At 39.5% G+C, this 16,976-nt stretch overlaps 1 protein-coding gene across 2 annotated transcripts in view; it reads right to left on the minus strand.

The window, feature by feature from the left end:
- Positions 1–16,976, minus strand: part of LOC576939 (COUP transcription factor-like protein) — a 50,645-nt gene that overhangs the window by 21,738 nt on the left and 11,931 nt on the right. Inside the window, exons 2-4 of one of the 2 annotated variants that reach the window (XM_011664260.2) lie at positions 16,102–16,761; positions 10,936–10,998; positions 3,461–3,976 (exon numbers count right to left, since the gene is read on the minus strand). In XM_011664260.2, coding sequence (XP_011662562.1) covers positions 3,461–3,976; positions 10,936–10,998; positions 16,102–16,761 — 1,239 coding nt within the window. The remainder of the gene's footprint in view (positions 1–3,460; positions 3,977–10,935; positions 10,999–16,101; positions 16,762–16,976) is intronic. The other variant, XM_030976931.1, reaches the window with a different exon arrangement.

The raw sequence follows: 16,976 nt of genomic DNA on the forward strand, positions 1-16,976 counted from the left end.
ATTCCTCAGATTTAACAAGTTGCACGATGGGATTACAAGAGCGAGGTAAGCTGATGGCTTTCAGAATTCTAACCCAATCTCTCCTATTCTCCTCGTTTTTTCCCTCTCTCCAACTCTCTTATTGCGCCTGAGAAAATGTGTCAAGGACTGAAATATGAAATTTGATCGAACAAATCTATTTGGGGGGTCATTTCACACCCTAAATTTATGTTTTGGGTCAAAACTACCAGAAAATTACGAATTAAGAATTCCAGAAAGTGTGAAATGACATGGCTTAAAAGGGGGTTAGTAGGTCTTGTTTACCGTCTGTTTGAATAAGCAGACGGTGGAATAGACTCAATCGACGACGTTCCCTTTTGCCCAGTAAATAAAATTAAAGACTATATCCCACTGTTAATAAAAATGATTGGCCTCTTTTTAGAATGTGAAGGGGACAAGTAGCCTGCCAAGAAAATTAATTTCTTGTAGGACTACTGGCACTGAGCATGCTGAAGAAACCTGAAGAAAATCCAAACCGACGTTCATATTTATATCTGATATCATAATAATAGTTATCACGTCAATCGAAGAACAATTACATCAAGAAATAAGATATGATGTAGTATAGGAAAATTGTCAAGTATATCTAGAGTACCAGATGATGACCACCAGCCCCCCCCCCCTCCCTCCTAAGAGAGACATGTTCTATCGGAAAGTAATCAACCCGTGTTAGGTCAACCATTATGCAATGATTCTTGTATATTTTTGAAGTAATACAATATTTTGTTATCAAAACTACTACGGCTCATAATGTATGTGGCGGCCAAATTGTTGGTGTGAATTTTAAATCGTCTGGACTCCTTTCTGTAGTCTGTCACATAAATCACATGTGGGCACTAAGACATTAGTTATCACAAGGGTCATGACTCATATAAACAGTAGCCACACCAGCGGGATAGTTAGAGTAATTTTGTTTAAACAAGTGCTCAATTATTCTCGCTTATCACAAATACTTCGTTTTTGGTCAGACGATACCAATGGCGTATCCAGCATTTAAGGTAGTGCCGTTGTTCGCCCACAACCCCAATCCCGTCTCCCACTTGAAGATTCAAGCGAAAGCCATAGAAAAATTGCTATGAATCTAGCTCATTTTCAGGTTTTTTTTAGGCATACGTCCTTTTGATCAAGAAGGAATAATCGTGATTGTTGAACGTCTTTGTAAAAAGAAATAAAAAAGAAAAGAGAAAGAACGGAATTCGGTTATTAAGTCTCATAAAATGAACCTGTCAATTAATCTTGCATCTATATTTCCCGAAAGTAATCTCGCTTTAGCACTTTCGAGACGAATTAGTCCCAGTTCGGATGCGTAAACATTAATATTTATACTTGTAATTGGGCATAATTAGTTATTTCATTTATCTCATCAGCCGCGTCGGCGAACTAATCGAATCTTTGCACACCACACGAGAATGCATGCTTGGGGCTGAAGTGTGACAGGCGGTGTCAGGAGACATTTTAAAGGTCACTGCTAGGACGAGAGAAGAAAGCAATACGGTTCCAACGTCAAGTGTTTTCTACTATTTTATTGCACTAGGGGGTTTTACCCCCTTCTCCTCCATTTTTCTCTTTTACTTTCAACGATTAACGTGATTACTCAACTCGACCTTTCAGCTTGTGGGAAACTGCAGCAGTAAAAAAAGAAACCCTTGATTGTATACCCTCTCATTATCCCCGTCTCGCCTTGATCTTTCATTTTCTTCCCCGTCCTATTCAGCTCACGGACTCGTTCATGTTACTTTATTATGTTTCAGTCGGCCTGCACTTGAAGAGCTCGGGAGAAGTGGCTGTATGCCCTGAGTGCATCCTAGTTCGTCTGGGTTCAAGGCAGGCCATTGCCCCAGCGACACCGTCAATCGCATCTTGCTTACCCCATCGACAAGCGAGATGAGGAGAGGAGAGAAACGAGAGGAGCAGAGAAATGAGAGGAGGAGAGAGATGACGAGATGGAGAGGAGCAGACAGGACTGATCAAAATAAAAAATTCAGTCTGCTTAGAATATCCTGATTACACAATCCTTAATTTCAGACGGTCGGGTCAGAATCCACGAAGAGAACTAGGGAAAATATAGACATCTCTATCACTCAGAGGCAAGCAATCACCATAGCTCTTGAATTGCGCAGTCGCTCACCAAGATCAATTTCTATTGAGCGAAAGCGGAGAAGGGTGGATTTTCATATATTTAGTCCGCGCAATCAGCGGTTCCTATCAAAATGATTTATTGTATGGCTAACAAAATTGTTCCCCCCTTTAACCGCCATTCACCTCTGACATTATTTGCTACCTGTGCGAATTATCCGGCTGACATTTCGCGCATAGGGGTCATTTATCAGATTTAATTCAACTTCGATTGCCAACCATTCCCGGCCGGAGATGAGGAGATGAACAAAATACAGGTAGAGATTAAGGCAGGACATTGTCACTGCAGGAGGGGTGGAATGGTATTGAAATAGGAGGGATTGAGAGGGGGAATAAGAAGGGGTGGGTGGAAGTGAAATAAGTGAGTATGTATAATCATTTTCAGGATATGATATAAAAAGGCACACATAACGCACCATGGAGCATGATACAAAGCGAACATTTTTCTGTGGCAAAATCAACAGAAATAGGATTTATATAGAAAGCATTGATAAAAAAATAGAGAACAGAGGGGAGGGGAATATGGGATGAGAGAGGGTATATGGGATGAGAGAGGGCGTAAGGATGGAAGGGGAGGGAGCACAGACTTTTAAAAAGTAAGGTAAGTCATAAGACGGGTATCGTAGGTGTAGATACACGGGACATCCTCTTTCGCTCTTCCAAAGTGGCGAAGAAGCTCTCGTGTATTCGTGAGATTCGTTTTGTTACTTTCGTATTTCCTCTTCGGATGAAGGTTTCCTGTAAAAATCACGTTTTAAAATCAGAGGCAAATAGGACAATAACGCCGATTGACATTTGTCTCCCAACTCTATGAAATAAGCTAATAGGCTCTACGTGCCTAACCGAGACCTTCAAGCCATGCCAAGTCTCGCATAAAAATATTGTTTAGCCATCCTGTAGTATGACCTTCGACCATTAAATTGACCTTCAAATTACAAGATCAGTGTCAAGGTTAAGGCCACGGATTGAACGTTGATTATTTGGCTAGGATTCACTCGTGGGTGAGGACTGTTGAACTGTTTGGCAGCGGTACAGACTTTCAGCTCGGGTTGGTGGGGTGGGGAAACACGCCACGCCTGTTGAGTGTTTCACAATCACGAGGAACAATACACTATTGTAGGTAAAGGGTGTTTCGAGAATCTTGTTTGAGAAATTTGTATGAAAATATAGGGTATGGTTGTTACAGAAAAGTTGTAATGAAACAGCACACAAAAGGGGAAACATAAATCATGCACAATACGAGCATCTAAGAGACGATGTAGAGCCACTCTGTGTTAAAACTCACCTGACGTGAAGAGTACAATTGCCTTGATACAGCTATACTCTGCCGAGTCCACGTGTAACGCTTTCAGTTTTTCAACTTGTTCCTGGAAAATACGGATATGGTCCATGAAAGCGACCACGCGGTCGGCCGACATCGGGCTGGCGTGGAGTCCCGACGCAGCGAGGAGCGGGGCGACGTGGAGGGGCATCGAACACTGCGACGCGTTGAGGACGAAGAGCTCGCTCCAGCACATCCTGAGCAAGGCCACCTGGTCAGTGACTTGGAGGTCGGGGAAGAAAGGGATGTTCCTAGCCCACTCGACGGCGCTGAAGAGGAGCCGGGCTGCGAGCTCGCAGATGTTGTCGATGCCCATTACTGAGTTGGTCTGCATGCACTGGGCGTAACGCGACGTCGGGTAGGGCTCAGCTCGAAGCAGTAGCGAGATGTAACCCGAGAGGAATGTGTGTCCTTCGAAGCGACCATCCAGGTATTGACCAGGGCCCGGTTGAGTCGGTGGCATACGACCCCTCTGAACAGCTAGGATGACAAAAATAAACATAGAAACGTCAAAAATATTAAAACCCACGAAAAATTAAATGGATGATGTAATAAACACTTAATCAGAAATAACGATATTGGCTTTGGAAACATTTTGAAATAACATCGTCCTTCAGGTTCTGTGTGCCCTTACGCTACAAGATACCAAAATGACCGCGGCTGAGAAGTTACGAAATGAGCATTTTGAAATGCCACTGTACAAACATCAAAACAATAAGTATGTCCATGCTGTGCAATATCCCTGTTTTCGCATTTTTTTAAATGACCCTCGGAGATTCACATTAGCTAAACATCACTGTTTGCAGTTCGAATCGTTTTATTATCTTATAAGTTTTAATTGCATCGAGACACACCAGGCGTGCTCAAACTGTAGGACACAAACACTTTCTTCGCAAAGAATGCACAAATTATCATGAAAAGCAAATCAACTGGGCTAAAGCAATGTTCAAGAATATGAGATACGGTTTTAAAGACAATCTCAATGTTGGCTGACATGTCATCAAGACACTGTCATCGATCAAACTAAGTAACAAATTCATTTCACAGGCAATTCAAACACTCAGATAAACAAATACATCACGTAAAGTTGATAAAGTATACAAGTTATTCTATGCAGAATGGTAGAGCTATTTGCCTGAACAATTCAGAAATATTGGGGGGGGGGGGGGGAGTAGACCAGTGTAGTTATAAACGATAATTTTGAGACTGAACAATGACTGCAGGAGATTGGGCCCTCATCGGTTTCAATATGATGACAGCTAATTTACATGAAGAGTGAATCACTCTTTATTTATAAGTCCACGGGTTAACCAAACAGAAAATGTATATTTATATAAACACGTACAATCGTAGAAATATACAGTGTGCCATAAGTGCAATTACATATGTATAGTGAGGTATGTCATCTCTTCAATGTTCATTATTCGTAGTTCTACCACAATAACCCAAACAACATTTTGGATGTCGAAACACCTTTGGACCCTTGCAACAACAATTTTCGACCTCCCAACCCCTTTCCCTTGAAAATCCGGGTCATTGTATCAAGTCGCAATGCCATCCATGCCATCGTAATGATTACATTCTAGAATTCTCCTAGATTATAATATGTAATTGTATGTATCCATACTTCTACCACTATATATTTCTCTCTCATCGACGCCTTTGCGAGGTGTTTCTAGTTCTGTACATCTGGGTTTCCTATCCGAGCTCAGAACAGACGGACTTCTCGTTTTGTGGGACCTGCCATGATCACGGTTACATGTAAGGCAAAATCGCTAGGTCAGCACACGTCAGCCGGTGAGAAAAAAAGAGAAGTTGGCTAGACACTTTTTTTCTTCATCGCTACAAACTGTAGGGAAGCCATATACCAGAGACATGTCTCTGCTTATATACCATACGGACAAGCGATCACAGATATATGGAAAAGATTTTATGCTTAGTATTCGCGCCATTGTCGGTGGGAAAACGATAAAAAGAAGCTGATTTTGCAACGCAGTGTGCTACGGTGTTTATGTTGGCAACAAATTGGGCAAAGAAGGAACATTTACAGTTCCATTTAAGAAAACAATAAAACATACTTGCAGTTTAAGCAGTATTGAAAAAGTAATAGAACTTGTAATAGTAGTATTAGTAGTAGTAAAATAAATAAAGTACTAGTAGAAGGGGGAAAGGCGTCTACTATTTAATAAATAGTATTAAACGAAGGATGTGGGATGAATATGAAAAAGTTAGTACTCGCACATAATATAAACGAGGTCCTGGACTAACTATTCTACGAGAGCTAATGTACCAGACTGTTATTACATATTTACATGTACTTCCAGGTAAATGTTTCAACGAAATAAATTATGTAATAAGTGTTCGTGGTGTAGTAAGGCCTACGACATGGACATGTCTGAAACTAATGTTTTTATATTAATAGCCCGTAAATTTAAGTTCATCCATGAAGCCCTCTCTCTTCGTTTTATATTTTCATATTTCAAAAATATAACATTTTCACGAAATAATCATCAAGGTTAGAAGATGTAAACCTTCGTAAGAGGATAGATACATGGAAATCACAGTCAATGCACCACTGAACTGGTACCATGTGAGGGCATAGCATTTTGCAGGATCAGGCGATACCATGGAAGAAATGATGTCACCCAGGAGCAGGAGATACATAATAGAACATTTGAAAAGATGTCACTCAACAGCGGTGACTGGTTGAGTTGTTTGTATTAGAAGGAGTAGAAGTAGAGGGTATTAGAATTATTATTAGAAGAAGTAGTAGTAGTAGTAGTATTAGTAGCAGAAGGTATCAGGAGGAGCAGTATCACGAGTAGAATAGTATGAGTTGTTGATGTGAAGAGAAGTAGTTCTGGTGAACGCAGTAATATTACTATTCGTCATTCCAATGAGTTATTAGGCTGAGGCTTCAGCCTAGTTTCAATAATGCCTATACTCTATATATTCAAGTATGAAAATATATACATTATAACCATAGTACCTTAACATATATAAACCCATTAACTTACAGATAGAACAGAAAACGTACCATACGTAATTCGACCCCATTCATTTTCCAAAGTCAAGGTCAAAGGTTAGAGACAACATCTAAACTGCTGAGTTATCGCAGACACCGTTATCGAAGTCCACGGTCCATGGAATTGCGATTCAGTCTGGTCAGGACTGCTAATGAGATTTTTCTGCACTTTATCCTGGCAGGAGAATAATAAATATCTACTCTGCTGGCTGCCTTGTTGGTTTATATTTGAGGTTTGAGGTTTGAAATTTGAGGTTGCTTATGAATAGATGCCTTTTTACTCGCACCTCAAAATCTAATATAATCATATTCTTTCAGTGTAGCCACTGGTATTACACGCAAGTACAAGTTGTGCAGTCTACATAGTACAGTACAAAACTGCAACATATTCAATTTTATTTTTAACTTGAGTTTTGGCCTATTAAACCAGTTCTTCATAATTTGTGTACAGATTAAATTCAACTATGCATATTATTATCAACCTTTTAGGTTCATACTTTGTTTTATTTATTTATATCTATTTATATATTTCTGCATTGTTCAACAGTTTACATAGTATGATCATGACCATTACGCTAGTAAACACTGCACTAGGAGACTACTTACAATATCTAATCTACCAGATAATAGGTGTATACACGTAATTGGTCTAAAATTATTTTCTCTCTTTACCATTTTGAAGCAGAATCTCCAACCTCTACCCTTCTGCTCGGTAACAAGAGATGACATGAAACAGGCCAGCACCTCGTCCAGGACCCCGCCCGCTGATGGCAGTCATAACACTCGATGTTCCAGTAAACTGACCTAAGGTCACCAGACTGCAATTGACCCCAGAGTGACCTCACAGTTCTCCCTTTCTTTCCCTCCCGATGTCACCTTGTCAAAATGATTCATGTAGTAACGATAAATAATTGTTGTTGGCTCATCCTGGTGCTGCAGGTTTTAAAGGAACACTGTTGTTTTGGGACGTCTCAAATATCTGTACCATAATAATGACTGACTGTAAACGTTCGAGCCCATAAAACATTTGAATGCAGGTTTTAAACCTGTACTGTAGATTTCGACATGTACCTAAATATCTAGGTTCATACAACATTTAAGGAGTGATATACACGTATATATGATATATCTTGGTAAGCGAGTAGCTACTCTGTTATTGGTTGGAAAGAGGTATTTTGCACAGTTCTTATAAACCTACCAGTTTTTCTTTTGTTTGACACATGACAAGGACCCCCTCCCATAACTGTAAATAATATTTAATGACAAAAATGTTCATTGATTATTCCAATAATTATCCGGTCTAACAGATCAAGATTACAATTACCTTGAGAGATTATGCCCCCTTTCTTCTCCCCCCCCCCTGATAAGTGATAAAAGGCATGGAATGAGGAATCGAGAAAATAAATCGACGGTAGGATATCGCCTCGGACTGCTACTCGGCTCTCTGTTTAAATTTTAGGTCTACATAGCAATGACAAAATAACCCACACAGGCCTAAAGATAGAAACCAGCACCTAAAATGTTGTCGCATTTTCACCACTAATTTCCAAGCTAAACAATTAATCACCAATCTCTTCTTATCCATTTTCCCAACTATGGGGTAAATCCGAGCAATGTCTGCCGCGTATGAACTACATTTCATAATAATTGCCCCACATTTGGCGAGTCTATTATCGCGTTTTCTTTCTCCCTGCTCTCTGTCAATAAATTATGAGGGACAAAGATCAAGATCTTCTGCACTTTGAATTATACCACATCAATGGAAAATAGGTCATCACCACAATATGCTACGATGTCATAACGCCCCAGTACAAAATACATAATGTGGTTCACAACCCATCTTCTACAAGTCATCTCTTTGACTAACTTTCTCATGCCTGGATGCGAATTAGGCTAGATAAAGAGCGTTTCGATTGTCTGAGCCAGCCTAGAAATGCAGCTGAATTGATACGTGTCCTAGATCCCACACCTGACCTATAATTGGCATTAACATGATGCTTGTTTGTGCATTTCCACATGATTTATCTAAATGCGCACAATTACTGAGACTAGTCTAGCTAATTTCTTCCGCTCGTTTGTGCACCACAATAGTGAGTACCAAGCAACCTTTGATTTGAGTACGGATAAAAGCGCGGCTTACGGTAAATAGGTCATCGTAATTATGTTCTGCACGTGGTCCCATGTGAAAGTATTTGTGTTCGTATTTTGGTCCTAAGTTCATAATGTCGTGTGTGTAATTGCAGTGAAGTGTTTTGAGCAAGGTGGATACATGTAACATCTATATAAGCCTGTCAAATTTCAAATTTCAAAATACGCTAGGGTTGCGTACTTTATTATGTTAGTAAATATATCCACTGAATTTATTCGGTCACTACAGACACTAGCAATACAAAATGGAGATGACTGGCACACACACAAAAGAAGGAAAGTGGAATTTCAGGATTGAATATTTCGTGTCCTTCGTTTATACTGCCGGTAAGTGTTAACCATAATTCCCGCCATAAACTCTTCATATGTTATGCAAGGCACTAAACTAGAAGTTTCTTTTAATCCTTCTTCCGCAGATTTCGGATGATTTCGGATTACTTGGCGACGAGTGGCTCTCAAAAGATGCGGCCCGTTCATACGAGCTATAATTGCTGACCTTGGTTATTTTTTGCCAACTGTGGAGTGGAACAGGTGGACGTGTCACAAAACGATGGAAACCACGTCAATTCAACGGAATTCTCCTTCAGAATAGAACTTTCATTTCTATCCTAGCTTAGCACTATTTTATTGAGTGGGTCAGGTTTGGTCTAGGGAGAGAAACGACGGACATGGAATATTCATTAGAAAAGGCTTTTCCGTCGTGGTGACGATAGCTGGGAGGAAGGGAGGAACCATTGAGGAACTACTAGGGCCTGAACATTTTCTTTGTATATCCCCTCTCTTTCGATATACATGTATATGATGGCATATTTAACATAAGAAACATTGTTTTCTCATGTTTAGGCCTATTGGGCTTGAAATATGATATGTTGCTACTGCTCTGTGACGCACTCTTTGAATTTTACCAATTTATATTCTTTTCTGGCGTATTACTTTTGTTCGTGTCAGTTGTAACAAGTAAGCGCGATCTAGCATCTGTGTTATGTTTATTCTTTGAATGAGACCGACACTGGATCTTCTCTGATTTATTCGTTCGATATAACACTAACTACTGAAGTTAATAAAACCAGGTTCAAAGTCAAAGATCATACATGTATGATGTACCATGGTTTCGAAAAACACAGTTTACTACTGGTAGTGGGACCGTCATTTCCTATTCTCTTTAGGGAGAATTTCCAAGAGAGCGAAACCTTCAGAAATGAACAAAAATTGTCGCTCTAAACAGCTAAAGTGCAATGTGACGAAACTTCAAATAAACATTGCACACCTACAGACAGACAAATATACGGGAGTGTTAATACACGGTCCTACGATGTTTAACACGAGAGGGGCTTTGGTAAGGATTTGCTTTCCTGGGAGATAGGGTGTACCCTCTACCAGAGCCTGTTGACCATCAAAATGGGTCTGGTATCAACTTGTCAAGTTTGTTTGTGCGATGTGACGTGCACTTTAGAAGGATGAAGAACAGAGCTGAGAGGTACAGAAAAGTGCCTGGCTAGCTTGAATGCCATGCCACTGAAGCCAGCGTCGCAATGTGTGCTGTAGTCGAGAGGCTCTGGAGTCTGCTTCCAACCCGTACGTTAAAAATGCATAGGCTGTTCGTGCTAAGCACGTCTAGTACCACGGCAACTGCCGAAACTATATTTCAAAATTGAACAAGCTCTTGCATGCAAAAATCATTACGATAACAAATAATGATCAATATCTCATGAGCAGTTGAAAACTGTGTCTGTGGTGTGATTTGAAGTTCATCTCCATATCCATGGTAATTACTTACTGGTGGTAGGCCTACTTAATGAACTTTACTCTATACCGGTAACAAGATTACTTCTAAAATTAACTTCACAGTGATTGAATGTAAATGATTTCCAGTTTGCCGATCGTTTGCCTTCGAATGGGTCTACATGACTGTATTCTAATACCAAATGTCGGATGCAATACATGTTTTGAAAAGTATTTCATTCACAATCACAAAAACATCCTTTACATGCATGGTGTACGAAGAGGATAGTGATTAGTGAAGCCTATATCGCGAGCTCAGGAATTCCCTGCCAAAAAACAAGAACGATGGTCTCCGTCATTTCATGCGAAGCAATATCATGTTGAAAATGAAATGTGACTTTTTTAAAAATATATTAACAGACTCCTAACAAAATAATGAATTAATTCATGCCAATGCCGAATCGGACGTCATCCTATACCCACTTGATAAATCTAGCTAATGTTATTGACTAATATGAAATGGGGCAAGGTATTATGCACATACCTTGTCCCTCGGACGGGAGGTTAAGTTGAAGGTCCCAAGGGTGATTGGATACAGTGTTTCTGCCTTCTCAGCATTCCCAGTAAAAGAATCACCATATGAAAATAAGAAATAGGAGAGACTTGAAAATAAACTTAGAATTTTGTATTTGTCATTTTTCTCACCCATTGTTTTGGTGTGCTACAGCCAGGCTACATAAATTCATCCCCGACTCTAACTAATCAATGCAAACGAAGAACAAGACTCGGGAGAGAATTGAACTTCGAGGTTTGTATGCCTAATTTTCTTCAACATTTGTTTTGTTACTTATAAACTATAAAGTTCAAGCGTCCCCGGTGAAAGAATACCCAACGAAAAAATAAAATAAAAGGATTTCGAAGTATGTAAACAAGAATTAGAACTAATTAGAAGAGACTTTACCTAAAACAAAAATTTAGAAAAAAAGTTTTGTTTTCAAAATTCTGCTCATCCTTTGGTGTACTATATTGTTTTCATACAGGTCAAGCGTCAAATTCTGCCTAGTTTCAACGAAGTGTTTCCTTCCGAGACTTGTTGATCCCTTTGACCTTTAACCTTAAAAGCCACTCCAAATACGTCCACTTGTTCATCCTGCAAGTAAGCCTCATGAAAGGATTTCGTAGTCAAAAATTGTTAAAATTATGTATACACTAAACATAAATGTTTAATTATTGTAATGACAGCTAGTTATGCTAGCACCCTGCTTTGAACCAGGAATTAAAGAAGACAAAACATTTCACGAAAAATACAACGCCTTGTGTGATTTCATTTATCTAAAACCCAGCTTTATTTTGGACCTACAATGAACAGAATGGTTCACTATAAACGTTTATATCAATCGATTCATTGCGAAAAATTTAATTAAGGCCTATACAAAGTTGAACTATTAAAGTATTGACTATTGTGATACGCTACATTCCCAATCCTTTCGATTTTATGTCAAAGAATTAATGTTAAATAAATTAATCTATATAAGACTTCACACTATATTATAATAAGGGGAAAGTTTGATCATGAAATGGTGATAACTCTAAAAATAGCTTACAAATATTTAGCTAGTTTAGCAGCAATGTAAACTTATTTGAATTTGTAATAAATTAAAGTACGTCGTTCATGTTCTTTTCAGCATTTTGGTGAACTACAGTACATAGGCCTACTCAAAATCCATTCCGATTACAACAAGGTGAACCCAAAACTCATGAGAAGCTGTATACTTGAAAACGCATATTGACCAATTAGGAGTTTTTAAAGAAAGATTTCGAAATTTAAATCTTACACTCTCACAGTTTTAAAGTTCACAATATGTTCCAACAACTAATTTCGATATAGAGATACTGTGGTTTTTACTCGCGTTGAACAACCACTAACTATATTATCTGGATGTCATTATCTTTGATTTGTAAGTCCATGTTTGAACAAGGCATTTGCTTTTCAAATGCTTTCTCGAATACTGTCGAAGCAGTTGCTACGACCAGCATTTCACTAAAATCACATGCTACCTTTAAACAGTTTGTCATTGGAATGGTATTTGGAATTTGTAAGAAATCACGTAAACGCCCTTTTCCAAGACGATAACTGCGGTTTCCATGAGTACAAAATTTTAGGGAAATCGTGTAGACTATATGGTGCTAGCAACTCCTTGGTAACTCTGTTTATGATGTGAGACTATAGGCTTTGGGCATTCGGGTTAATATGGAAAGGGGGATGTCTTACCAAATTTCCCCAAAACTTCGCCGAATATTATTCCATCAGCATAGAAAGGAATGATTGCTCAACATGGTTGGAGAAAGTTTGCACCAGATTAGAAAATAAGGCTGATAACGGCAATATGACATACAATTGCAAATCCTCCAACAGCGATGTATTTTCCTACACATGTCAAATGAGGAAACATAATTCGGACCGACCCCCCCCCCCCCCCCCCAGTGAGTCTGCAAGTTGACACTTTACCATAATTCCTAAAGCCTTGACCAGACCCGAGATCTGACAGTTTCTGGCTGGTCAAACCATGGACCTACAACGAATGGTCCAACCATTACCCAACTCCTTGGACCTACTGGTAAAACAAAAGCGGTTTACGTAGAGAGCCTCCTGTAGTCTCACAGTGCAGACACTATTACGCACGAGGATTTGTGCCTGCAATATTCTGGTGAAGCCCCCTTGATCATATGGATAGAAGAATATTACCTTGGAATTTCACTACCATACATAATTCATATCTTGTGGAGCGTGAGCATATAAATTAAAATACCGCAATAGCTTTTCAAGTTCTGAGTACCTGTATCGAAATTGTATTTTACAACTATTTGATGATATTTGTCAGTCGATTCCAAAATTTCGGTAAAATAGTTGTCCTTCCTCTAAGCTTTTGAGGGCACTAAATGATCATATAAATTTAAATTAACAATAATGAAAGCATGCTATAAATGGATATTCTATAGTGGTACCTGAGTAACCTGAGACTGGATGTCTTGACAACTGATGTTATTCATGTCAGGTTGACTTTATATATTCGGATGTCCTGTAACGATTGGCCTACATGTACCTCATGAAGAAAGAGTTACCAAATGACCAACTTCGTCTTCATCTGTACTTAGCAACTCAGCAAGATTGGTAGCTGTGTGCTGGCACACTTTCAGCACGTTATTTCTCAGTACAAAACAAATCACGCACATGACCCAAATTTGCTCTTACATTTGCAACAACAAATTAGAGAAGGTTTATCTCTGGAGAAGAGCACTTAGTCCTTAATCTGTTTGGTCGTTTATATTCATAGATAAAATAATTTATTCCAACCTTTCCTAAGTTAGATAAAACAATTATCTACCCTCTTCCCTTTTACTTAGTTTACTTAGTGATTTATAAACTTCAACTAGAAATAAAACATTGTTGTGACGTTATCTTGGCAATTACAGTAATTTGAATGTCATAAATTAAATTTACTCGGTTACTAAATATAGGCAACGGTCCTTTAAAATGTGAAAGATGTGTTTCGGGTGGGTAAAAAGTAAAAACTGATTCAGCTTCGGGTACAATTAGCTAAAGTGAAATTAATGAATTTCTGCTACAGACAATGAATACCAACAACTTTTTGATCGAACAAAGCCTGCATGAAACCAAGTAATGATCAGGCCTTCATATTGGAGAGTTGACAAGAAAAATCAAAACTATTATTCACGGTTGACTTCTACCAGGGACACCTCCCTGCTTCTATCATGTTTAGTTCAAATCGCGTTCAATCCTAAATTATTATGTTCCAACTCATTTAAATTCGCGGACTCTGTACCCTCTTAAGACTTGACTGAAAGTAAAGAAAGATTTCTGTATCAATAAACATCAAAGTCATTGAGTGTTACCGTGAATATGTCGGACTGAGAGAAATTATTATCTTAGTAAAAAAAGAATTTTAAATATTTCCATAAAATACTCATTAGCTTTTGCATAATGACTATATAAAGCTGCTTTGAAATTTAATACGCTAAAAAACCGATAGCTTTGAACAAAATCGAAGAAAAACATACACAGATTAGGCATATATATCAGGAGAAGCATGGTACCAGAATTTTAAATATTTCCATAAATTACTCATTAGCTTTTGCATAATGACTATATAAAGCTGCTTTGAAATTTAATACGCTAAAAAACCGATAGCTTAGAACAAAATCGAAGAAAAAATACACAGATTAAGCATATATCAGGAGAAGCATGGTACATTTTGTTTTCAAATGCTGATAATACAGTGTGGATCTCTCAAAATAATAATACTGTATTGTACACGCTGTTCATTAGACGGTTCTATTTTACTTTTGGTCCATTGAACCATACTAAACTGCTGACGTTTCTTTTCCACTAATTCCAAAATTGTCAATACCATTTTATGGCATTTATTAATATCTTCATGAATTAAATTGTTCATGTTGATCATAAAATTTCCTGTGTTACCAATATTTATTCAATGGTTATTAAAAAATAGTGTGCTGCATGCGAAAATGTTTTTTTCTCACACAAACGGCCCTTTAAAAATTGTTTCAACAACCTGCGCTAGATCGCTTTATACACGCGAGTGACGGTAGTATTTGGCAAGGGATGTCAACGTACTGTTGAGTATACAGAATGTATGCCCTTGAACCTCACATTACAATTCTTCTCGAGAAAAAAATTAAGGTGAAAAAAAGAAGAAGTACTGTCAATAAAAGAGAGCAAATCAGGACAGAACAACAGAAATGCCGCATTTACAGATTTACAAACTAGAGCGGGGGACCGTAATGTCAAGGAAATGGGATAGAGAGAGGAGAGAGAGAGAGAGGGAGAGAGAGAGAAAGAGAGCGAGAAGGGCGGGGGGGGGGCTTGGAGGGTAAAGAAATTAAAAGAGAGAGATAAATCAAATACCACGACTCAGCGATAGAAACAGAAATGGAAGGGGTAAGGAGAGTCGAGAGGGAGATGGAGAGAGAGCGAAAGGGATAGTGAGATAGAGAGAGAGAGAGAGAGAGAGAGAGGGGTTTAGAGGGTTGGAGGTGGTGGGGGGGGGGGGGGGGAGTGATCAGTGGGTCTGGAGAGAACGAAACAAAATACCCCCTACAGCTAACAGTATAGGCTACCGCCCCGGCTGTACATATTTACAGACGATGATGATATTTGACATGTACCAATTTGTGCCCTTGTGAATTTCTGAATTGAAAGTCTGGCATATCTTTATGTAGGTGCTCAGGGAACCCAGGTAAGGCTCTGCCGATACCACTCTCAGTGTCACCGACTGGTGTGTGTCAACTTCATGTTCTCTCTCTAACTCCCTCGTATATGGTACAACACCTGAAAACAGGTGTGTATGGGCAGGCCTCGGCTTTTTTCCCGCCCTTTTCAAAAGTATGTCATGTATAACACAACTTGGTCAGCAATGTACAGACTAGATATCACATGATGCTTTTGAAAATTATCTAGAATAAAAATTAAACAAATGACGGGTCTACAATGGATTTCAAGATAAACATCGACATGATCAAACAGATTTTACATGACTAGCGGACATACATCACATGGCATAGCAGGGTTTTGTTTGAGATTGTCATTAAAATATTATGCAGGGATGTGGAATATATGGAGCAATATATATATACAATAAAACAATAATACAAAATTTATATCTCTTACCTTCCCTTCTCATGCCCATCTTGAGGCACTTTTTAAGTCTGCAGTACTGGCATTGATTCCGGTGGTGTTGATCAATAGGACAATTCCGATTAGCACGACACGAGTAGGTGAGGTTACGCCGGACGCTCCTTTTGAAGAAACTCTTGCAACCTTCGCAAGTAAACTGACCATAATGCTTTCCACTACTCTTATCATGACATACTACACACTCGATATGCTGTGAGTTGTTATTGTTATTGGAAGTGACGTTGCTGCCCGAGTCCGAGCCCGACTGCGGGCCGTTCTGTGCGGCTCCCCCACCACCCTGGCTCCCTGGTCCTGTCTGTGTCGGTGTGGCTGGTGTTTGCTGCGGCGTGGCAGCCTGCAATGCCCCTGATGGTGGTGGAGGTCCAATGGGAGCTTGTGGAGGTTGTACCTGTGGTGGTGGAGGTCCAGCCGCTGAATGAGGGGGCTGTGTCTGTGGTGGAGGTGGCGGCAACCGCAGAGGTCCGGTGTCCGCATAATGATCCGTGTCTGGTGGGCAGGGATCAAGAGGTGAAGGTTCGAGACCTGTCTGCTGCGGCGGTCCATGGTGCTTGTCAGCTGTGAGGTGGTCCTCATTCCTCCATGAATTGACTGCCATCGACATACTGCGATGGCGTTGAGGGAATCGATCACCGGCTGGTAGAAAAAGTCAACAAGACAGAGAGAAAGAAAAAGAAAACCGGGTTAACTCGCTGACCTGCGCACCACAACATTTAACCACATAACTTTTCAACTCTCGTGGTGGTAGACAGTAATATTGATACACGGTGACATTGACGACAATCTCCCGCGCACACGCGATGGACTGCGGTAACGCACTGTTTAGACTTTCCGAAGAAGTTTTCGTCTTC

Source organism: Strongylocentrotus purpuratus, unplaced genomic scaffold (assembly GCF_000002235.5).
Source record: "Strongylocentrotus purpuratus isolate Spur 01 unplaced genomic scaffold, Spur_5.0 spur5_scaffold_9, whole genome shotgun sequence".
Classification (NCBI taxonomy): Eukaryota; Metazoa; Echinodermata; class Echinoidea; order Camarodonta; family Strongylocentrotidae; genus Strongylocentrotus; species Strongylocentrotus purpuratus.